At 38.6% G+C, this 25074-nt stretch overlaps 1 protein-coding gene across 1 annotated transcript in view; it reads right to left on the bottom strand.

Moving 5' to 3' along the window:
- The window catches only part of LOC122814129 (polycystin-1-like), a 1441736-nt gene that overhangs the window by 1057213 nt on the left and 359449 nt on the right, over positions 1 to 25074 (bottom strand). Inside the window, 1 exon segment of the mRNA XM_044086744.1 lies at positions 15383 to 15519. Coding sequence (XP_043942679.1) covers positions 15383 to 15519 — 137 coding nt within the window.

Raw genomic sequence — 25074 nt, forward strand, 5'->3', positions numbered from 1 at the left:
GGGATTTACATTTAACTTGGAGAGTTTATCTACAATACCTGAGTGTAGGATGGCATTGAATGCCTTTGTGAAGTCTAGATATGTGCTGTGTACCAATTTGCTGTCATCTATAGCTGCAGTGAAGAAGCAAACCAGGTTAAGTAGACAGGACCTGCCCTTGATAAATCCAAACTGTTTGGGTCAAGAGTCTGTAGTTACCTATATCCATATTCATTAATTCCATAATGATCCATTATGTAGCATTCCAAATGAGGCTGGTCAGGGTTATGGTTCTAAAATTTCCCAGGTCTGTTGAAGCTAATATTGTGAAAGGGAGTGACTGTTACTGTCCTTCATATGTCACAAAGCCTATTTTGAGGCTGATAGTGAAAACCTCTGTTGAGCGTATGACAAGTAACATTTAAGGGTGACCATTAGGCAGCCAGGTATTTATCCAGCCCCAAAGAGTGAGTGTTCCTGGCTTTAGATAGTGCCTTGAGGACTTGTTCTTTGGAGACTTGGGAGAGGGTTGTAGATGTGGGCAAGTGATTTGGGAATACTGGAGTGGAAAGGAAGTGTAGTTTGAGCTAAAATTGTCTGCTAGTAGACTGTCAAATTATCTGGGTCCAATTATTTGATATCATTTACTATTAGCTAAGCACAGTGCTGGGCATTGTTTCTGCGGTTTCTAACATATCCTTCACCCGGGTGGCTATTTTTACCGTATTTCTGCGTTTGCTTAACTTGATCAGAGACTGGAGTGTCTTATTTAGTTCAGCAAGAGGATTTTGGCAACTTGAGAGTTAATTTTTTTTTTCCTTTTATAATAGAGTGTGTCTATATTAGGGTTCCACCATAAGGGATTATTTTTGAATTTGGCATTGTATTTATTTCTGGTGGGGACAGTTACAGCTATACATCTATTTATATATGCCTAGAATTTAGCAGTAACCAGTGGGGTCATCAAGATGGAAGGGGCTTTTTTATTTAGTCAGGTCATCACCCAGGTTTATTAGATTAGGCATTACATAATCTATGATTGCAAGGTTGTTATTTCAGGCTTCAGTCTTATGGTAAATGTGCCTGATTTGTGGCGTGGTTTGGCCAGGGAGTAAGTTACATTTGTTGCTGCTCCATATTGAGAAGTACCAAATCCAGTCATTTTTGTCCCTGGTTGGGCTACAGACTAACTAAACCAGAAAGCTTTTCACTGATGAAGACTGGGCATTTTTGTGCATAAATGTTTGAGGATGTGTATGTCTCCCAGTTTGTGAGGGAGTAGTTGAAGTCTCTTAGGAGAATGGAGTTTGGCTTAATATATATGGACTCCATACTAGTTAGCTAGGTGGTATGGGCTGAGATGAACATAGATGGGGTTCCTATAGTCAGCTATAATATGGTAAAAGGTTTTGTTTATAGCAATTTTGATATGGAATTACAGTTTTTTATCTTGTATAATGTGTCTGGAAGTAAAATGCTTTTTTAGGAATATGGAGACCCCACCAACTTTGGTGTTGTTGTCTAATGCACTGGGCCTGATTGTGTGACAGGCATTGGAACCCTGTACTGATGGTGTGATTTCACTAGTCTTGAACCAGGTCTCTGTGATGATGTACATATCATTGTTTACCAGGATAACAAGTGCTTTCAGGGAGTGGAGTTTTTTGATAAAGCTCCTAGAATTGAGCAGCAATACCTTAATGTTATCTGAGTTCTGTTTTACTATGTTGGAAACATTAGTAGACATACACCACATAAAACAGGCAGAATTGGTGTGGGGGGGGCAAAGAATTAGTCAATATAAAAAACCTTGAAGGAAAAGTTCTGGCCATCCCTAGCAATGCAGTTAGGTCTATATACCATCTCTTTCTAGGTTGATGCATATTGTACCCTCCTTGAATGACACCAGAAGCTAAGACAATTGTTGGAACAATAAAGTTTTGTTTGTATTGTGGTATCATTCTCAGTGATGGTAGAATGCTGATCCAGGCTAAATTCATACCAGTGTTAAGATACATATTCTGAGAGTACCATCATGCCTGTCTTCATATAGTCTGGGGAGGTATGTCTTAAGTCAGTTACACCCACATGTACTATGATTATGTCATATGTAAACTTATGATGCAAAGACTTGAGTGCTTGTGTAATGTGGTGAACCCCATCGCCAGATAAGCAACAGATCAGGATGCTCTTATTGCACAACCTGGAGAGTAGTACATCAGTCTATCTCACTATGGAATCACCTATGATAAAGATTGTGATGTCCCCACTCTGGGCCAGTAATCAGGGAGTCAGAATCCTCATCACTGGCACTGGAGAGGGCCATTCACTTGCAACACAAATGGATGCATCCAGTATTTCCAGATGCAGCTCTGCATCAAACACAATTTCCCTTAAGAGCACACAAGGAACACACTCAGCCCACAGTCTGGGTCTCTGTCTCTTTCTCTCCCCAGGCCCCCAGTAAAGCTCCCCACTGACACAGTTGCAGAGTTAAGTCTTCAGCTGAGTGTCCAAACCAAGTTTTCCACTACTCTCTATGTGAAACCAATGCTTCATGTCCCTTTTCCAAGTAGCTGACACATACTCTTTGAGATTTGATTTGTCCACACAGACACACACACACACACACACACACACACACACACACACACACACACACACACACACACACACACACACACACACACACACACCTGGGAAAGGCTGGCACAAGTTTACTAGCTATGCCCCTTATGCCCAGACTATAAGGTAGTTACAACCACCAGAAACTCCCAAGCCAGCTACTCTAAGACTCTTACAAGGGTACCCAGTTATACTGAGTGAACTTAATATTAATACAAATGATACTTTGACCAATGCAGTAAGGCATTCATGAGTGGCCACAGAGTCACCAAACAGATATGAGTACTCTCCAAGGTTAAAATGTTCTCTAAAGAACATGAAAATACTAAATATCTATTTACAATAAACACTAGAGGTTCAACCACAGGAAATATTGAAAATAACACAGGTGGACAGGTTCACACAGTTACAGAAAAACAATATTTAACTAATTTCACTATATTTTCCTGACTGATCTCAAGAGTTACTATTCCCTGGTCACTTACTAGAGCAAGTCAAGATGAAATAGATGATCCTTCTATGTCAGGTTCCAAGACCAGATGGCCATGGGACTTCACTCTCAATAATTATTAAAACATTATTTTTGTCCTAGATTACAGAATGACATCACGTACATCTGGTCATCTGACTTTTGGTTCACATGCAACCCCTCCTCCCATTCCTAGTACAAAATAAGCAATTTATTGATGACCCAAAAAGTTTTAAAGTGAGTTAGGAAACAAGGTAAAAGCAATTGAAAGATCTCTAAAAAAAGAAGAAATAGATACATTTTGGAGAAGTATATATGAAGATCCTGTGGAACATAATAAAGATGCTAAATTTATAGAAGAAGTAAAAGAAAGAATAACAAGTTTAAAGGTACAGGATATGAAATGGGATGAAGTAACAGCGAGAAAGATTGAAATAAAGTTAAGAAAAGCCTCTAACTGGAAAACCCCAGGCCCAGATGCAGTATCTAACTTTTGGCTAAAAGAAATAACATCTTTGCAGGAAGATTTAGCCATGAGTAAGAAGTATATATATGCATACCCCGAACAGGCACCAACCTGGCTAACAACAGAAAAAACAATGCTCCTACTTAAGAGTGAACCTGCAAGCTACCCTAAAAATTATAGACCAATAACTTGCCTTCTGATGATGTATACTCTATACACAGGAACTGACGCCAACAGAGTTTATAGTCATTTAGAAGAAAACTCAATTATGGCAGTTGAACAAAAGGGCAATAAAAGAAAGTCATATGGAACAAAGGATCATTTCTTGTTAAATAAAGTCATAGTGGAGAACTGTAAAAAGGGGAAGAATCTAAGTATGGCATGGATTGACTACAAAAAAGCATTTGATAGTATCCCACATTCATGGATAAAAGAGTGCTTAAAAATGTATAAGATACACCCTACTTTGATTGCCTACATTACAGTGACCATGAAACAGTGGCAGACCACTTTCCAATTAAGCCATGATAAAGGACAAATTATTATTCCACTGATAAAAATTCAAAGGCGGATATTCCAGGGTGACTCTCTGTCACCACTACTATTCTGCCTTGCCCTTAACCCATTAAGCTGTCTAATTAACAGTTTAGGCCATGACTATAATTTGGCTCTTAGAAAAAAACAAAGTGTAAAGACTTCTAATCTTCTTTTTGATTTAAACTCATCAGATGAGGAACTAAAAACACAACTGCAGGTTGTCAAAACATTTTCAGATGCTATAAGAATGTCATTTAGTCTTGATAAATGTGCAAAAGCAACCTTTAAAGTAGGAAAACTGTAGCACCAGGAAAACATCAGTTTGGGACAAGATTGTGATATAAAAGAACTTCAGCAAGAGGAAGTGTATAAATATTTGGGAATTGATGAAGGATCAACAATAAAACGTACAAATGTGAATAAAACATAGTAAGGAATACTTTAGAAGACTTAAATTAATCATGAAAACAGTGTTGACATCTAGGAACAAAATCCAAGCTATAAACCAATTTGCTCTTTATGTCCTAACTCACAGCTTTTGGATGATTGTCTGGCCCCAGAAGGTGTTTGACAGATTAGACAGGAAAACAAGAAGGATGCTTCATGCTCACCAAATGATTTAGAAAAATCAGTGCATAGCAAGATTATATATTCTCTGTTCTGAAGGAGGGACGGGCCTCCTTAAAATTGATTGCATGTATAGATCTGCAGTCATGGGATTCCACACATATCTGCTGACCTCACGTGACCCAAATGTAGTGAAAGCTTTGAAACATGAGGAGCATAAATCTAAGATGACTTCTCTGCTTAATCTAGCAGAAGCATATTGGCATCAAACAGGAATGGAAATCAAACCAGAAGTAGATAAAAATCAGGCAGCAACTGAATGTGCCAAAAAAAAACAAAAGAAAGAATATAAGGTGAAGGACCAGATGAGAAGGCAAGAAATGTGGAAAATGCATAAATATAGTTGCAAGTATAGAAAATGTCTGGAAGAACCTCATGTTGATCAGGAATGAATGCAGGAATGGTTATGGAGAGGCAAATTCAAACCAAGAGATGAAAGGTTAATATTGATGGCCCAAGACAGTGGTCTGCATACATGTTGGTTTACAAAGTCCATTGAACATGTAGGAGAAAAAGACAAATGTAGGTTTTGTAAAACTGAATTGGAAACAGTCGCACACCTTGTTACTGGTTCATAGGTTCATAGGTTGGTAATAGGCTACCGGCCCTAGGGCCTATACAAGCCTAGCCATAACAATTCCCTGCCTATTTCTTCCCACACTATTTACATCCCTGGGCCCCATCCCCGGGGTGAATTTCCTTTCTCCCATTCAATTGTCAAGGTTCCTTTTGAAGACGGCCTAAGAGGTGTTCTGCTTGACATGTATGGGCAGTCTATTCCAGAGTCTGGGGATTGTCTGGGTCAGGAACCTATCCCTCCAGCATGTTTTGTTTATTGTGATGACAAGGTTTCGATCCCTGGAGCATGTGACTCTGAGGGATTGGGATTTCTTTAAGTGTAGCATGTCCAACAGCTCTGGGTTTGACATGGCCTTGTATGTTAAGCAGAGATCACCTCTGAGTAGACGATATGCGACAGAGTATAGCTGGAGTTTTTTAAGGCGGTCAGTGTAGGATATCTGCTTGAGGCATGTGATTTTTTTAGTGAGGTATTTCTGCAGCCTTTCCAGTTGTTGCAGATGTCTTGAGAGGTACATACCAAATGGGGTGTTGTATTCTATAATGGGTCTAATGAAGGATGAGTACAGTGGGACAATGACCTCCTTTTTTCTGGATGAAAAGCCCTTAGTGATGAAGTATGCCACATGGAAGTATTTCCTGACTGTTGTGGTGATGTGGTTATTGAAGGTGAGACCACTGTCCACCTGTGTCCTTAAGTCTCTTATCACACTTTCGGTGTTTAGTGTACTGCCACCTATGTGGTAATTCACGAGTACATGTTTTTTCCCAAAGGGGATAACTATACATTTCTTGGCATTGAGCTTGGGCCCATGGCTCTGGCACCAAGCATCTGTTTCTGTAAGGCCCTTTTGTAGAATAGCCACATCATTTGGGGATTCAATAATGGCTCCCAGTTTGCAGTCATCTGCGAACTTTGTTAGCCAGAGTCCCTTAGTGTTGGCCTGTACTTCTGAGAAGTATATGCCAAACAAGAACGGTCCCAGAACTGAACCCTGAGGTACTCCACTTGTCACTTGTCTGGAGCTGGATTTGGAGTCGGCTACTTTTGCAGTGTGAGTTCTGTCAGTAAGCCAGTTGGCAATCCATCGAGTGACGTAGGGATTAATGCCCAGCTTAGTAAGTCTATCTATGATTCCAGAGTGGGGGATGGTGGCAAAGGCCGTGGCGAGGTCCAGATAGGTTGCGTGGACTGCCTTACCCTCGTCCACAGCTCTGAAGACTGATTTGAAGAAATCAATCAGGTTGAGGAGACAAGATTGGCCCTTTATGAACCCAAACTGGGTGAGGTCCAGTGTTTGAAGGTTGCCAATGTCTTTGTTTATAAGTTCCATGATAAAACATTCCATGGCCTTGCATATCAGGCTTGTTAAACTGATGGAGCGATAGATCCCGGGATCCAAGATGGATCCCCCCTTGTGGAGTGGGATAACTGCAGCTGTGCACCACTCAGTGGGCATGAAGCCTGAGGTGAGGCTATGATTAAACGTGACACTTGGGTGAGATGCCAGTTAATTTTGTAGTTCATGTAGTACACAGCCTGGGATGTCATCTGGTCCAATGGATGTTGTATTCTTAGCTTTGGAGAGTGTGTTTTTTACCTGTGTGGCTGGTATTACTGGAATTTGGCAATCTTCCAGTATTGAGATGGGCTGTTTACGGGATGAGAGGGGGGTGAAGTTGGCACTGAATTGATCTGCCAGGATATTGGCAATATCCTTGGGATTAGTATATGTAATGCCATTCTGTTGCAGCTCAGAGCAGATCTGAGCATTGACATTTAGATTCTTGACATAGTTATAGAATGCCTTGTCGGTGTCTTTGGAATCTTTGGCAATTTTATTTTCATAACTAGCTTTGGAGGATTTTATGAGGGATCTCAGCTTCTTACTGAGGCTGGTAAGGGAGTTTTTTTGCATCCTGGGATTTTCTTCTTTTTGCAACAGTTTCTTCCTTTTGTTGTAAAGTTTGTTTATGGCAGGGGACCACCAGACTGGCTTTTTTTTTTGGAGGAGAGCCTCTTGGTTCTATTTGGGATGGCATGATTCATGCATGAGTGGATGTGCTCGTACAGTGCCTTAGTGTAGGATTCAGCAATTGAACTTTCAGTTCCTGTCTGCATGGGTGTCATGAAGTTTGTCACTTTTGACTTGAGTAGCATGAAGTTGGCTTTGGAGAAGTTTTTTATGGAGGTTTCCTTACTGGGGGTGGGAGTGGGATGTGGATGTTAAGGGTGATTAGCTTATGGTCAGACCTGACCAACGAGGAGGTGACCATAGGTGTGGAGCATCGATTTTTCATGTTGGTAATGACCAGGTCTAGGATATTGGAGCCCCTGGTGGGACTATGGATTAGTTGATCCAGGGTGTTGGAATTTATGAATTCCAAGAACCGTTGGGCAAAGGTGTTGGTACACTAGTAGTTTTCCCAGTTAATGGCAGGGTAATTGAAATCATCCAGTATTAAGGAGTTTTTGTTGTATCTTAATAATTTCCAGTATGTTTAGAAAGGTGTAGTGAGAATCTTGGGGCATGGTGGTGGTGGTGGTGGTGGGGGGGGTGTCTGTAGCAAGCTACAATTTGGATTGCACTTACCTAGTGTTAGTTGCACCTGGAGAATTTCAGACGCATTTTGTTGGGCAACTAGTCTGATGTTGTGAATATGCTTGGTGAATATGGACACTCCTCCACCTTTAGTGTTTCAGTCCTGGTTTGGTGGCTGAAAAGTGTGGTAAGAGTTGTAACCTGGCATCGCAGGGGTGCTCTCTGGAGCCTTGAACCAGGTCTTAGTTGCTGCACAGATATTGATGTTCTCCATTTTTAGGAGTGCCTCGAGAGAGTGCATTTTGAGGTTTAGACTTCTAGCATTGAGTAGCATTACCTTCAGAATTTGCCTGCTTGTACCTGTTACAGTGGTAGTTTTTTTCCTTTGAACATTGCCTAAAAAAGGCACTATAGGGGTGGAAAGAGCCTTAGCCAGTAACCTGAATCCCAGGGGTGACAGGTTAAGACCATCTCTGGCAAAGCATCATGGTCTGTCGATCATGTCGTCCCAGGCAGATAGATACTGGATTCCCTTTGAATGACACCAGAAGCTTTTGTTCTTTAATTTGCAGGAGTTATGGTGTGTGTGTGTGTGTGTGTGTGTGTGTGTGTGTGTGTGTGTGTGTGTGTGTGTGTAATGCCCCAGTTAGGTATATCTGGTGGCTAGTGTTGCTCAGGCTTAAACAAGAGCCTGAATTCTCTAGCCATACCACCACTTGTGATTCAGGAAGTTGATTCCATAGTTCTCAACTGTCCAGATTTTCACAGAATATCTGGTTCATACTTTTGTATGTTCCTGTTAAAATTTGTGTTTTTCTGGCAAATCTGTTTGAACTGAATTCACTAAATAATGATAGCCCTTTAAGTTTCAGTCTTCCTATCTTTCAGGAAACACATAGTAACACAAAACAATTTATTTTAGCAACTTTCTAAGATTATACATACAAGCAATATTTAAAATGTGTCCCTGGTTTTGGGCCTTTGCCCCCCCCCCCCAAATAAATGTTGTTTTTTTCCAGATTTCTTGTGCTGCAAAGTTGAAAGATTTAGTTAAGTGTCAAGTGGATTTTATAAGGAGCTGAGAGCTTCAGGGGAAGAGAAGCTTAGTGGTGCTAATGGCAAGCTAATTGCATTGTTAGTAGCACAACAGGTAACATACTTGCTTTTAATGCAGAAGGCTGTGGGTTCTACTCCCACAGTATGCAGATGGATCACTGATACTGTACTATATTGTACTTTAAAGGGAGTGGATTCTGCAGTCCTATGAATGTCCTCCTTTGGAGGAGTTACCTAATAACTATGTTTTTGTTATCAGTTTGTCATCCATTCCCAATTGAAAAATTACTAACATCATTTTTTTAATGTAGCATAGGCAATTTATTCTTCAAGGGCAACAGGCACTTTATTTGTAGATGAAACAATGAAATATAAAGTTGTTTGCTAGCAGCAACCTCTTCATTAGTTACAGATGCCTTTAATGTGGAATTATTTAGATGACTTATTTATGCAGAGATTTTTGATATTTACTGATATTGGTGGATTGTAATGACAAAAATCTGAGTGGCTTTTTATGGTTGACATTTTCTGAAATGGGTAGTTTTGTCATTATTGGTTCACACATTTTGTTTCATTGCTTACTAGAAGACTGTTCCAAACTACAAACATAAAACACATTACACATTCTAACAAGTCGTGCTGTATTATACAAGGAATATAATTTAATACAATCAGGAAGGTGAATCAAAGAATGCATACATGCTTGCTCACAGGATGCAGGAGATCAAAATAGAGGAAGAGACCAGTCACCAATGGTGTCCCCCACAATTTGGTGCTGAGACTTTTTTCTGTTTGGCATATATATCTTAAAGGTAGAATAAAATACCAAAGGGCTTTGGTCGACTAAGTTTGAGATGACTGCAAGCTAGAGGCAGTTATTGAATCCCCAAATGACTTAGGCATCATGCAGGAAGGTTTGTCCCAAACAATAACTGGTGCCAGAATCATGAATTGAAAATAAACTCCAAGAAATACATTATCATATCTTTTGGAAAGTCATCTACTCCACGGAACTGCTCAATTGACAATGCCCCCTGAGAACTGACCCAGTTGTTTGGCATTTTGGAACTTGTGTGTACAGTGACCTAACTTTTGACAAACATGTGCCCAGAGTCATAAGAAAGTCTTTCTATATTGCACAACTTATAAACAAATTGATTTTGACTAGATCTAGAGATGTTATTGTTCCCCTTTACAAAGCCCTCATTAGGTCAATCATTTTGTATAATGCCCACTTTGGCATGTATCTGTCCAGACCCATACAACTATTGGAATACCCACAGAGATACCTTATTAAAAGAATACAAGTCCTAAACAATAGGTCTTGCATGGACCACCTTAAAGATTTATCACTATACTCAGTATCTAACAGAGTGCTTAGAGGTGACATGTCTGGCATAAAAAAGCATCCTCTGACCTAATACAGATGGACCTACTGAACATCAGCAAATCAAATGGCATCAGAAATACTCAGTCTAGGTATCTAAACTGAATGCTGTGGAGAGATGGGTATATATCACACAGGCTACCACTGTTCCAGAACAGACTATCCATTCACGTAAAACAAAGCTCATCCCTGTCCATATTCAAATGCAACTTGGATCTAATGATGGGTAATAGAAAATGTACTCCCAGGATTGCTTCTCATGCCACTAATGGATAAAGGCAGTTCTTAAATGCTGCATCCCTTACATGGGTCCCCTCAAATTATCTATAGTATAATCACATTTATTCTCACTAGGGCTAATGTACAATTATCAGCTATGGGATAGGTAAGACCAATCAGGAAATGTTAATTCCAGCACCATAAGGGAATTGGCTAAGCTTAACATGTCTGAACCTATGTTGTGGCAGTAAATAGTTTTAAAAAAATTGCCCTTTTTAGATCACTAAGTCCCTCTCTCACCCTCCACCCCCACCCCAGTCTTCAACAGCTTCCTGCGCCTCTGCATCGCGGGTGCTGTGAACATTATTTTTGGCTGACATCAAAGACTGAACAATACTAATTTCATAAACTTTAATTGTACTTTGACTTAGGAATGGGGCCCATTCCCATCATGGTATTAGAAACCCAAAAGACTTGGAGAAATTAACTCATTGCATCAGAGTAACACCTCCAGGTGTATCTACAGATAACTCCTACTGATGCCTCTAGGCATCAAATATTACTCATTAATATTTGCATTAATAATACCAAAACCATGCTATGTACAAGGTTTTAAAATATTTCATCTTAAAGCTCATACAATAGCAAACTCAACTGCATTAATATTTGAACTTTGTCTAGTGCAGTAAAAAGATATTAACTGTTGTTTTTATGATATTAATTTATATAGATATAATTTTCACATTTTTCTAAATATAACAATCAACATAGAATTCCTTAGCCTTATATGAAAGCACTCCACCAAATGACTAAAATGCTGCTGACAGTATGTGTGTAACTTGAGTAGTTATTAGATTGTGTGGAGGTTTGTCTTATGGGCTATTGAAGTGATTCAGTGTGATTCTTAGATGTATGTTTCATGGTGGGTGCTGCCTGTGTTGTGTGTTTGTGAGGATGTTCAAGATATGCCCAAATGTTGCTATAAGAGTCTGTAATATAGGATCCATTCGGAATATCAGTTTCCTATTAAATGTATCCTGAATAGAATGAAGATAATTTGGCATGTTTTGAAAAGAACAAATTTTAGAGTTATATCTACCTTAGCTCAACCAATTATATAACCATTACCTAGTCTTATTAAACCTGCACTTTAAATGAGAAGGTTTACTGCCTTTTCTAGAACAGGAAACAATTTAATATATCACAGCAAAGCTTTTCGGTTAAAACTAGCAGCGGATTCTTCACCTGGATTAAATTCTACTGTTAGCCTAAAGCCTGTTTTAAGTAAAATTCAGCGTGTTAAGCTATTTTAAGTATTTTTGCATTTTGTATATATGTTATATTATATTGTGTTTGTTGGTCATGTGATTTTGGCTGCTATCATGTGACTGTTTTTTGCTCCTATTTAAAGCAAGCTGCTTTTGTTTTAATGATTGTTAGTATTGAAGAAGGGTTTCACCCGAAAGCTTTGCTGTGATATATTAAATTGTTTTCTGCCTACGTTTGTTTGTTTCTTTGGTATTCCTGCATTCCAGTCTTGTTTTGTTTTCTAGAACAGGAACAGGCTACACAAATATACAAAAATCTATGCTGTGTACTGGGAACCTCTTTCTCCTCTTTCAGGCGTTCCAGCACCTTAAATGTAGAATACCCAAATTTCAGACTTGTATAACTTGCAACATGTATCTTAGATTTTTTTTATGTAGTATATAAAATGAAAAAAAAACATGCATTAATTTGTGTTAACATCTTGATAAGCTTATCCATGAATTGCTGAAAATTTAGTTACAAAAAATTATTCAGTTAAATATTTGCTAGCACAACTGCAGAGATTCAGCATAATTGATTTTCTTTTTTTATGTGCTTGGAGCTACATATGCATGCATAAAAGCTTAAACTTAGCATCGATCCATGGCGACTAAGAGCAATTGCAAAGAACTTTCCAATTTCCAAGTTTTACAACAAACATCAGAAACCTTAAAGTAGACTTATCTGATTTCTTTTTGCTACAAAAAAAGTTTAAATTTTAACAATAGCACATTGTAGCACATTGCACTGATCAGGCCAAAGTTTAATTTACCCTTCACTGCACTACCAAGCTCTTCTCAACCATTCGTTTGCTCCTACAAGTTGGCCAGCTATCTCACTCATGGCCATACCTTGTGGTTTCTGTGATGCTTCATGAACTGTCTTCCTTCATATGGATGCTTTTTTTCAGTATTTGGCAACTCAGTTTGGCTCCTGTACTTGATATTGTATCCCATGTGTCCCAGGTCAATGGAGTTTAAGGTTATGCAATGAATGAAAAAACAGTTTGATCTACTGGAAGCACATGATGTGTGATAGTACCGGGACCAATTTAAACAACATTTGGTCTGAAAAACACTTGGAGATAGACTTTAAAGAGATGTTAAATACAACAAGATCTTCAGAATTAAATAAGCTATTCGGGAGAGAATCTACCACACTGATTTTATTGGTAATGGTGGCTAGGATGACCTAATGATTAAAAGGTTTGCAAGAAGGGCATTTAAGTTACTGAAAAAGTTAAGAAATAAGGTACTGGATTAAGTGTGTCAAATATGTGCCAAAGAGATAAAAAGAGTTAAATGATAAAAGCTATGTGTATGTACGTCAGTCACTGAGATATGCAATAAAGACACACATTTTCTCCAGACAGTGGCAAGACTGTGCAGGATATTTCCACAGGTTGATCTTTGCTGATGTGATTCAGTACCCATAGGTTCATAGGTTAGTACTAGGCAAACTGCCCTTGCGAGCCATTTTAAGCCTAGCCAGTTATCCCCTGTGAAATTCAAACCCTGTACCTTGTGTTTGTAAGGCAAATACCGTAACCATTAGGCCACCCTCCCAACCCATGAGACATGGGAAAATTGTTTGGTAAAACGATGCTTAGTAAGTTAGTCCAATATTACAAATTATGTGTTGGCCTACACCCTCCTCACCCTCAGCAGCTTGCTGAGATCTGTAACTGCTGGCTACTAAAAAGACCTCAGCTCACATGGGTTAGTGTACCATGACAGTGTTGGCTCACTTGTTCTATACTTAATGGGTGCTCCAGCTAGGTGTCATCCAACTGGTAGGTTCGAGCCTCTTCCATCCTTCCCTCATAGGGTTACAAAACTGCCAAAGCCCACTTACTCCCATACTCTACAACTCAGCTTCAGTTTCATACTCTCCCATACATTTCAAACACAAATATGAGGTTCGCAAAGTCATCAAAATTGGGACCCTTGTATGGTGCATTGGTTTATGAATGAGGACTATAGAAAGGTGTCTCATAGGTTGCACTGCTACAATTACACTATATGTGAAACTGACCTCCACATGTTCTTTTAACTCATTGCTTACAAGAAAAGTACAGTTATCAGGAAAGGACAATTGTATAAATAAATTTACCATGACAGTAGAGTTTTGAACGATTAGTGCTTTAGTAACCTAAACTATATGGATTATGGACTGCTAAGGGCATAACAGCAGGTGAGCTTCCAAAGTTTCAGGGCACCTTCCACTTGTTCAAACCATTAGGAAATTTGAGATTAGATGATTAAAAGGCTTGAGAGCAAATCCCCTCAATCAGAGCTTTCCTGCCTCAGAAGAAAGCACTCCCTTGCAGGCTTGATGGTCTACTAATGCTACTCTGTTGCTAGGCAGATAAGTTCCCTTCTGGGCAAAAAAAAAAAATTCCACTTTATTTTGTAACAGGAAACATAACTTTTCTGCATATACACACTCACACACACACACACACACACATATATATATATATATATATATATATATATATATATATATATATATATGGATGTGTGTGTGTGTGTGTGTGTGTGTGTATATATATATATATATATATATATATATATATATATATATATATATATATATATATATATATATATATATATATATATATATATATATATATATATATATATGTATTGAGCCACCCGGCTGTTTGAACATTGGCTCTAGGTGATTGTCACTGTTAAAGTGACAACCAAACTCCATGTGTAAAATGGGAAAAAGGGGTTATGGGTGGATGGATGGATGGATACACACACACACACACACACACATGTATATCTATATATATATATATATATATATATATATATATATATATCCACATACATATTTTAGGTAGGAAAAGTACTTTTTTCACTGTCTTGTGACTTCTGTTCAGTTTAAAAGGGAGCATCACTTTTTTGGTAAGAAGTTGTTAAAGCATAATGAAACTACATTTTCTCTGGAGAAACTGATGTTATTTTATTTATGAGGCTAGGGTAAGTGTTGAAAGGGCCTTTTATGGTGGTTTTGAGCAAAGGTTTTACTATTTTACAACCTACCTGTTTTACCTACTATTGGCACTTAATTTAGACATAAAAGAAGGATTAGTGATATAAGAAGGAAATATATGCTAGCTCCAAAATTACTTTTTCTCTCTCTGAGAATTTTTTTCTTCTTCAAGGTACAATGATTGCAGTGATCTTATATATATATATATATATATATATATATATATATATATATATATATATGTAAAAGCAGCAGGGGTTTAAGGAGTGCAGACTCCATGTTGAGAAGGGTGCAGGGGTACTCCAGCCTGACAAAATATAAAAAAAAATAAATGTTAGACTTTGCTGTTATTTGGGGAAGACTGTATTTGAATTTTCAGAGTTCTGTGGCTAGCAGCACCGAGTCTTACACTTCTGATAGGTCACCACCTGAGACTTATAATTTTTTTTCTGATACTGTTAGACATACAGTCAACACTCATTGAAAGTACATAAAGCAATAGTGTACTTTTGCCCAAATCCTTTCTATAGTAACTGTAGTACTTAGTTGAGAAAATGTGTTTTGAGTCTGCTACTTACCAGGCCTTGTGTAAGTATGAGTAATTTCATCTTTCAGAAGCATCTGTTTGAGTAATAGATTTGGATATGGCTGCCTTGGATCATATGCGGCAGGAAAGTAATGCTCTACTTCTAAGTTTCCATCACCAAAGTTCCACCTGGATAGCACATCAGAAAAAAAATCAAGAATTGCTGTCAGCTTTTGTGTATATGATATCTGTTCAAAGTATTATACAAAGCAAACATTTGTATTATTCACCAATGTTTTCACTAACATATAATAGGCACTGTGGTGGGTGATAATTTAATTGCCACAGTTAAGTGATACATTTTGCTAAAGCTCCCAGTTAAATAACAGCTTCTATAATTATGTGATCTCATTACCATTAAGGTTAATATGTTGTATAAAGCACAAGGACATTGTACTACAAATGGCAACACAATGCTCTTTTGTTACAGTAAATCTTGAAATGTTGGCATACAATGTTTATGTGACCTATAACAATTTCATAAAGTAAAGGATTATATTCCATTTGTCAGTTGTATCCTAACACCACATAAGATTTTAGCATGTAGCTCTTAAACAGTTCAAGCACTACAGACATATGCTTCCTACAGATAACTGAGAACTGCCACCAGGAAGTTTAAAATGTTAATCAGATGATAGTTGCCAAATGACATTAACCAGAGGCTATAATAAACATTACTTTCCCAACCTTCATTCCAATATATTTGTAGTGTATTTAAAAATATGTGTAAAAGCAAATTGTAAAAAGATATTTACTGGAGGAAACTTCTTCAGCTGTGATAACAATTACCTGATTCTGTAATTATTGCCATATAATTTCCTTTCTTTTAACAAAACTTGCAAGCCCAATAAAGTATATATTAAATATTCCTGACATTGTATACTTATCAGTGACAGGTACTGATTCATGAAGTATAGATTCTACCAATACTGATTCATGAAGTATGAATTCTAAAACTACTTCAGATTTCTTAGTAGAATTTCTTTTTATTAACAGCAAAGTCAGTTAATGAATTCTCAAATTTACTCTTCCTAAGGTGAAACTCTTGTTTTTATCTCTTAGTAATACCATTCAAACATGTATGGCTTTATTCATATGCTCCAAAGGTACGCAATCTAAGTCATTTGTTCCTGCTTTTATAATCCGATTTCTATATCTGTATTTAGAAATACACAGTAAAAGAATCCACTCAAGTCTCACTCTTTTTAATGCTGTAACCGTGGTTTTCTCTTTTTCCTAGTCAGTAAGGGGTTTAACTTGCTGGCTCAAATACAAATCTCCAGGAATAAGGATTTCCATTTTACTTCCTCATTCATATTGAAATTATCACAATTACTTAGAGTAGAAACTGAATGCAATGGAAACTTTATCAGTAGTTTAAACAAATAGCTGACAAAACAACAAAAAATCAGCAGGTTCAGTGGCTGTTTTGTCACTGTATATATCCTGTATATATATTGTATATATGTATACATCATGATAAGTATCATCAGCATTCAGAACTTGTTTATACATTGCTTTATTCTGGTGGTAGGCATAGCTCTCAGCTTCTTTGCTCAAAAACCAGGGATAAATACCTGAAATTGGGGATGACTGTTATTACTCTAAATTTAAGTAAATAAAACAGCACATTTGGAGTCTGGATGCATTTCCCGCACAGTAGGAAGTGTGAAACACTAATGTATGGCATTGCTGACTGACGGTAATCTCAGTAATTTCCCAGAAAAAGCAAAAAATTTACAAGAGACAGGACAAAAGTATGTGCATACTCAGGGATGTTCTCTGAAATCAAGGGCAGCTGAGTGGAATGGTGGTAAATTATTAATGTCAAGTGGTTCTCAAATGGGATGTAGTGAAAGTGTATTTTAGTGCATCTTGACAGCAAATGTACAGAAATATTATTTGGTTATTTCAACATCATCACTTGTTTGGCAACTTACTTTTTAAAATGGATGGATAAAAGAAAAGCAGCCTTATTGGATAACAACCCCCCTGAATCTATCAGTATAAATACTGGTCCAGACTACTAAACAATTTATCCTCAGGGTACGTTGCTGCACTGAGCTTAAGGGATATTTCTTGATATCTGAAGATCCATAAGAAGACATGAATGCTTCACTATCCTAAGAAGCAGATGAGAAAACGCACAGATCTTCACTGACAGACGTGTACTATGCTTATTTGTAAAACGATTATTGGATTGTCTGCTTCAAACTCCATGGCAAGTATGTATTTGTGGAGCATGACTGAACAGTCTGACATGTCTTGAAAGAAACACTTTTGAATGTTATTCCTCATAGCAGCTAAAGTGACAAAATGTAAAAGAATGTAAGGTAAAGCAAGGCCTGTGCAGAATGTATATGAACATCATGCAGTACTGTGCATCAGAGAATGGCGCTGTCAAGTGGACATGACTGCTCCTCGAGTGTCCTTTAGCAGCACGTACCCCATTGTCTGAAAACAGATTAGTTGTTTAATTTTTCTTTTGTTTGTGTACATTTTCATTTACTGTATCATGTACTTTTTCCTTAATCCCACCACAATATTCTTGCAAGAAGAACAGGGCAGATAAAAATAGTTCTTAAATTGTTAGTATGTCATTCCCATCCGTAGGTCAGCATCTACACCATAATAAGATTAGACACAGAGAATACCTCTATCCAAATATTTATCAAAATACAGTGGTATTGCAGAATTTATTTTAGAATGCTGTGTAAAGGACGTTAGTCAGATTTAACAAATACAACACAGTGTATAAAAGGAAGTTCAGGTAATATACTGACAAGTTGGGCCAGGTCTCATTATAATGAAAGGAGAGGCCATTATCTTTATTACCCGCCCACTACGTTCTTTTTTTATTTATTTATTTTTTTTTTTTGCTGAGGGCGTGCCTCTTGGCATGTTTTGAGATTGATCTAACTATAGCTTTTAGTGGGATAGTACTGTAACACTATCAAAATATTGACCCACAGCAAAAGCATTAATTTTTTCACATATGTAAAATGTCCAAACAAATTAATGTGAAGTAATACACTGTAAAATATAAAAACGTAACTACATTAGTGAATAGGATGCACTTTCCAGGACTGCTACATTCACTTCATACTTTCTTTATGATGCTGAATTGAATATGTAAGTTGATTTGCACGCAGTGGTGCACAATTAACATTGTTGCCTCACAGCAACAGGTTATCTGGTATAGTCCTCGACTGGAGTGCCTTCTGTGTGGAGTCTGCATGTCCTCCCTGTGTTCATGTGGGTTTTCTCCCATGGTACAAAAATATGCGTCTGGAGCGTTTCTCCCTAGGGCTCTGCTGAAAACTGGCTTTTTCCAAGTTGGACTTTCTTGGTAAATAAATGATCAATAAAATAAAATAAATGTATTGTATAACTGAAAACATGGGCTTGAGGCATTTTTTTTCATTTATACAGTAAACTGATTTTGTACCTGGTGTAACACTAGCGTGCACATAAGCATCCAAAGGTGAATCATGTCTTTTACTTTAAGGTGCTTTGTAAATGTAAACTGAACAGTGTAAGCTATAATGAGTGAATATCTCACGTTCCCAATGGGCCCGATTCCAAGACTTGCTTTTAGTGTAAACTACTTACTCTGGTGTAAGTCTGCCATGATTCTGAAAGACTTGTGTAAGTGACTCACTTCACTGTGTAAGACCCATCTATGAACAGATTTATATCAGGGATCAGATTCTAAAAGACGTTCCTCTTGGAATAAGTGACTTACTTTGAGAGCAAGTGTTTGGAATCTGGCCCATTGTCTCTGCATACTAAATTTTAGGTTCATAGGTTCATAGGTTCATACTAGGCTATCTGCCCTAGGGCATTTATAAGCCTAGCCAGAATGTGTTTGGCTTTCGCCACCCATTTTAAATTTATTTTGCTATGCCCTTTTTCAGGTTAGTATACTGTGCCTCTGTCTAACAGTGACACAGAAGTGATAGCCGGGGTAAACCTACTATCTCCCATCCACTCATCAAGATTCCTCTTGAAGAGAGTCAATGAGGGACTCTGCCTAACCTGGACTGGGATTTTATTCCAGAGTGAAGGGAGCCTCTGGGTTATGAATCTGTCCCTCCAGCATGTCCTATTTATTTCAGTGCTGAGGTTCAAGTCTCTCGAGCACGTAGCTCGATGGGATTTGGATTTTCTGAGGTGCAGCATGTCCATTAATTCCGGGTTGGACATGGCTTTATACGTCAGGCACAGATCGCTTCTGAGCAGGCGGTATGCCACTGAGTAGAGCTGGAGTTTCTTTAACCAGGCAGAATATGGCATCTGTTTGAGCCCTTTGATCCTCTTGGTGAGGTACTTTTGGGGTCTTTCCAGTTGCTGCAGGTGTCTGGTAAGGTACATCCCAAAAGGGGCATTGTACTCAATTATGGCCTGATGAGGGATGAGTAAAGAGGCACGATGACCTCCCCTGATCTAGATGTGAATCCCTTCATGATTAGGTGGCTATATAAAATGTTTTTCTAACCACTTTGGCCACGTGGTTGTCAAATGAGAGATTGCTATCAACTTGGGTCCCCAGGTCCCTAATTACTTCTTCTGTACTTAATGGATTACCACCTATGTGGTAATTTGTGGGCACTTTGTTTTGCCAAAGGGATGACTATACACTTTTTGGCATTTAGCTTGAGGCCATGGCTCTGGCACCAGTTGTCTGTTTCTATGAGGCCCTTTTGGAGGATGCTTGTGTCGGCTGGAGAGTTGATTATGGCGCCCAGTTTGCAGTCATCTGCAAACTTGGTCAGCCACAGTCCTTCCTTGTTGGCCTGTACCTCCGAGAAATATATACCAAACAAGAGAGGTCCCAGGACTGAGCCTTGTGGGACACCACTTATAACTGGTTTGGAGTCTGACATGGCTCCAGCAATTCTAACAATGTGGGTTCTGTCCTTGAGCCAGTTTGCAATCCATCTAGTGACATAGGGGTTTATATTTAAGCTGGTGAGCTTATCTATAATGCCCGAGTGGGGTATTGTATCAAAGGCTTTTGCGAGGCCCAGGTAGGCTGTGTGGACCACCTTCCCCTCGTCAATGGCCTTGGTGACTGTTTCAAAGAAATCAACCAGGTTTAAGAGGCAGGATCTGCCCTTAACAAAGCCGAACTGGGTAGGATCCAGTGTCTGTAGGTCCCCAATATCTTTATTTATGAGGTCCATGATGATCCTTTCCATAGCTTTGCAGACCAAGCTAGTCAGGCTTATGGGGCGATAGTTTCCAGGATCCGTTGAGGCACCACTTTTATGGAGAGGGACCACTGTTGCTGTATGCCACTCTTTGGGCACATATCCTGTAGTAAGGCTGAGATTGAACAGTAGTTTTATGTTTGGGTTTAGCTCTTCTTGGAGTTCATGTAGGACGCAGCCTGGGACACCGTCTGGTCCCATTGATGCTGTGTTTTTTGCTTTGGAGAGGGCAGCTCTTACCTGAGCATCTGAGATGTCAGGGGCAGCACTCTGTTGGGATAGATATTTGCCCTTTTGGTGGGGAGGGGGGGAGAAGTTTGCACTGAACCTGTCAGCTAGGATGTTGGCAATGTCTGTGGGTTCAGTGTATTTTTTGTCATTTTGGACTAATTCTGAGCATATCTGGGAATTACCACCCAGGTTCCTAGCATAACTAAAGAAAGCCTTGTGATTATCCTTAGTGTCCTGTGCAATTTTTCTCTCGAAGCTGGCCTTAGACAATTTTATGAGTGCCCGTAGTTTTTGCTAATACTGATCAGTGATGCCTTCCCTTTTGGGATTTTGCTCTATCATTTAGTAGCTTCCTCCTTCTATTGTATAGTTTGTTTATGGCTGGGGTCCACCAGACAGGACGTCTGCCTTTGGAGGATTGGGTCTTGGTTTTATTTGGGATCGCATGATCCATGCATTCCTGAAGGTGTTCATAGAATGTGTTTATAAAGGATTCTGCGGTCTGGGCCGTATTTTCCACAGGCCCAGGGGCTTTGAAGGATTCCACCTCGGTTTTGAGGAGTGTGAAATTTGCTTTAGAGAAGCTTTTCACTGTGGTTTTCTGGGCAGGGAGTGGGGTCGGGATGTGAATATCCAGTGAGATTAGTTTATGGTCTGATCTTACCAGTGAGGGATACACTTCTGGTCTGGAGCATAGAGTCCCCATGTTGGTGATGATCAGGTCCAGTATGTTTTCCCTTCTTGTGGGAGTGGTAACAAGTTGTTCCATAGCATTTGAGTTTATAAATTCTAGGAACCTTTGGGCTAGGGTGTTGGAGCTAGAGTAATGCTCCCAGTCTATGTTTGGGCAGTTGAAGTCACCCAATATAATGGTGTTTGGAGAGACCTTCATATTTTCCAGTGTTCTCAGAAAGGCCGAGTGGGGTTCCTGGGTTTGGGAGGGTGGTCTGCAGCAGGCTATAAACTGGAAGGCAGTTTTACCCACTGTTAGTTGCACATGGATAGTCTCTGATGCTTCGTGCTTTGCCACCAACCTGGAGGTGTGGGTATCTTTGATGAATATCGATACTCCCCCTCCTTTTGTGGTTCAGTCCAAGTTTTGGGGACGAAAAGAATGGTATGGGTATAACCTGGTAGTGCTGGGGTGCTCTCGGGAGCCCTGAACCAGGTTTCTGTTACTGCACAGATATCGATGTTCTCCATGCTAAGGAGAGTTTCGAGTGCGTGCATCTTGAGGTTTAGACTTCTGGCGTTGAGTAGCATTACTCTTAGTTTCTTATCCCTTGTAATACCTATGGAGGTTACTCCAAATAATATATTATAGTTTTCTTCATTTCATTTACTGAAAGTTTTGCTGTTTGTACAATGCATACTAGCAGCAGCTCATAGGCTTCAACCACTCATTTTTTCACCTGGTAAAATTAAATAAGGACACATATCACCTTTATAGCAGCCTACACTACCATGGGAGCATACATGGCAGTGCAAACACTGCAGAGATCCATTGTTTCCTTTGATATAAGAAAACTACTGCTGTCTTTTCAAAACATTTAAAAATAAAGATGGGATCTCCCATACTTTTTTCAAGAAAGACTGGTTAAATGTCACATAAAAGTTTTTATCTTCAGGACACCAGATATAATTGTACATGACTCCTTTGTTAAGGATTGTCGATTCAATATGAGTAGACCAAAGTCTTTTAGTGAAAACAAGTATTCAGGGCATGTAGTTTACTATAAACTATATCATCCCTGGACATGAATAAACAAACTTCACGGTCGGCAGATAGACATTCAGCCTATAACTCAGGTGCTGCCTCAGTGCATTAGGGCTCTATTTAACCTGAATATAGAAAAGAGGGAGATATACTAACGGCAGCTGCCTAAACAGAACTGCCATGCAGACTCCATTCAACATAATGCTCCAACCTTTTCAGTCAGATGATAATTATACACCTTAAAAAACATTTAACAAATCAGTAACATAAAGGGCATCTTTTTTATAAGTGCATTAAAGCAGTTAAGGCTGTTGGTTAATTGTGTGATAACCATACTCCAAGGTGTGTAAGGACAGCTGGCTTTACCTTGTACCTTGCCAAAGTCGTAATGAATATAGTAACAGGCTCAGCATTATTCACTTTGTAGCTTTACATTTTAAGGAGATATGAAACTATTCATGTTAACAAGCAAAGAAAACTCAGTCAAATGTCTGTTTCAGTCTGTCTCTTCTTCCCAAATGAGCACAATTCTTTGTCACTATTACATGAGGGTAGGGGTGGGCCAATATCTTCTCATCTTATTCTGGGTCCTCCTACACACATATTTTTAAACTGGTTATTTTTTGTTTCATTGCCGTAACTGAAAATAAGGTGAAATGATGAAATCAGGAAACATTTCTGTGGGTAAATCTTTGTCAGTGGAATAAAAGGAAATCAGATAAATATTATAACCACACTTGGCCTTGGTATAGTTTTCTGCGGTCATGTTTATCAAAATCACCAAGGTATCTGAGTGACCATTTCCTTCTGTTGTTTATACTGAGGTTTGACTATATGGAGCCCACAAGTCTAATGTTTAAGAGATATCCCTTCTGTCATACTTAAATTGTAAGTTGGGTTTCTACTACAAAATTATCTATCCTTTTACAGATTGAAGTTCTTTAGGAACTGAACTGTGGTTCTTATTTTTTCACTATTTCTGTACTGGATGTGGGTATCCTGTGGTAAAGCCACACTCTTTCAGCTTATTGATGATTCTGTATTGATAATAGTCACCTCACTGTCAGACAAAGTTAAGCTTCCTGCAAACCTGGTTATCTGTCAAAAGACTATTACCAAATCCTTCCAGATTCAGAGTCATACTGTTTAGTCTTAGTGCCATACCTGAGGTAAATCTTCACTCCTTCCCCTCATGTCCATAAACGGCATACCCATTTCCCCTAAGGACTTTATTAAAGATCTAGGACTATAAGCTGGCCAGGAGCTTCATCATTATCGTGAAGGTTCACCAAGTGTTTGCTTTTCTGTACAGGCCTAAACACTACATTACCATGACAGTGAAGAGCTCATCACTGAATAATTTAGAATTCCTCCCCATTTGTTGTTTGACAGTGTGATCTTGTGCAAATTGCTGCAGGACTTTTACAATAGCTATCTAGAATTTGCAACAATAGTGCAAGGCTTGCTGAGGAGGCAATTCTTTAGTCTCACTTGGGGTGAATCTTCCTTTCAAATAAAACTACCTTTGGTCCAGCATACCTTGCATTCTACCTGCTATACTGAGACTGCAACACTCCAGTCAAAATTTTTTACTGGCATCTGGAAATCAAAATGGTAAAGTATCAACATTAAACCGATGTGACTTAGGAATTTCCAGTGCTGTAGACACAGTGCTATTTGCTCAAATGTCTGTACCTCTTGCCAGAAGATTAACAGATAGTTCCATCTACCCAAATTTAAAAAATAAATAAGCTCTACTTATATTTTCTGTACTTTTTAAGACCTACACCTAACTGTACTACATTTGGTGCCATACTTGCATATTGACTATATGAAGATCATCACCATTTTATATTAACTCTATGGGTTTAAATGCAATAGTGTGACACTAACAGAATCAGTTATGTGACATGTGTGTTTATCTTAAGTAACTGAGGTAGATATATGCACTGCTTTAGGTTTGGCTATCTTTACATTATATTTTATTACTCTTGTCTAATGTAGTCTTTACTGATGATGTTTATCCGCCCTTATCTGTGTTGTAAAGGGCATATGAACACTTAGACCTATCCAGTACTCATTTGTATTAAATACATAAAACATGCATAAAATATAAGGTACAGGCTCTAAGATATATGGGTGCCACAGGGTTTGCTCCTTCTCCCCAAAAATTCTGCTAAATGTTTAAATGTGGAAAGTTCTGCTGCTTGCTGTAGTGGTAGCCTTGCTTTTCACTGCATCCTGTAACAGATGTAGGAAAACACAGAAATGTTAAGATACAGGTGAGCTGCATTTTCTAATTGCTGAACTCCTATAAGTTATAAACTGAACACAGATGAACTACAATTCAGAGGGAGTATTATCTATACTGCATGTAGCTAAGATGTGTTTCAGCACCTGCCCAGCTGAACAGGTAGCAGCTATTCTGAAGTGGTATGGAGTATGATAGAGGGCATACTTGTGTTTTAGTTTTGTCCTACCTCTCAGCCTAAAAGAACTACTAACGACAAAACCAAAGTAATC

The sequence above is a fragment of the Protopterus annectens genome, chromosome 10.part0 (assembly GCF_019279795.1).
Source record: "Protopterus annectens isolate FY-2018-M chromosome 10.part0, PAN1.0, whole genome shotgun sequence".
Taxonomy (NCBI): Eukaryota; Metazoa; Chordata; order Ceratodontiformes; family Protopteridae; genus Protopterus; species Protopterus annectens.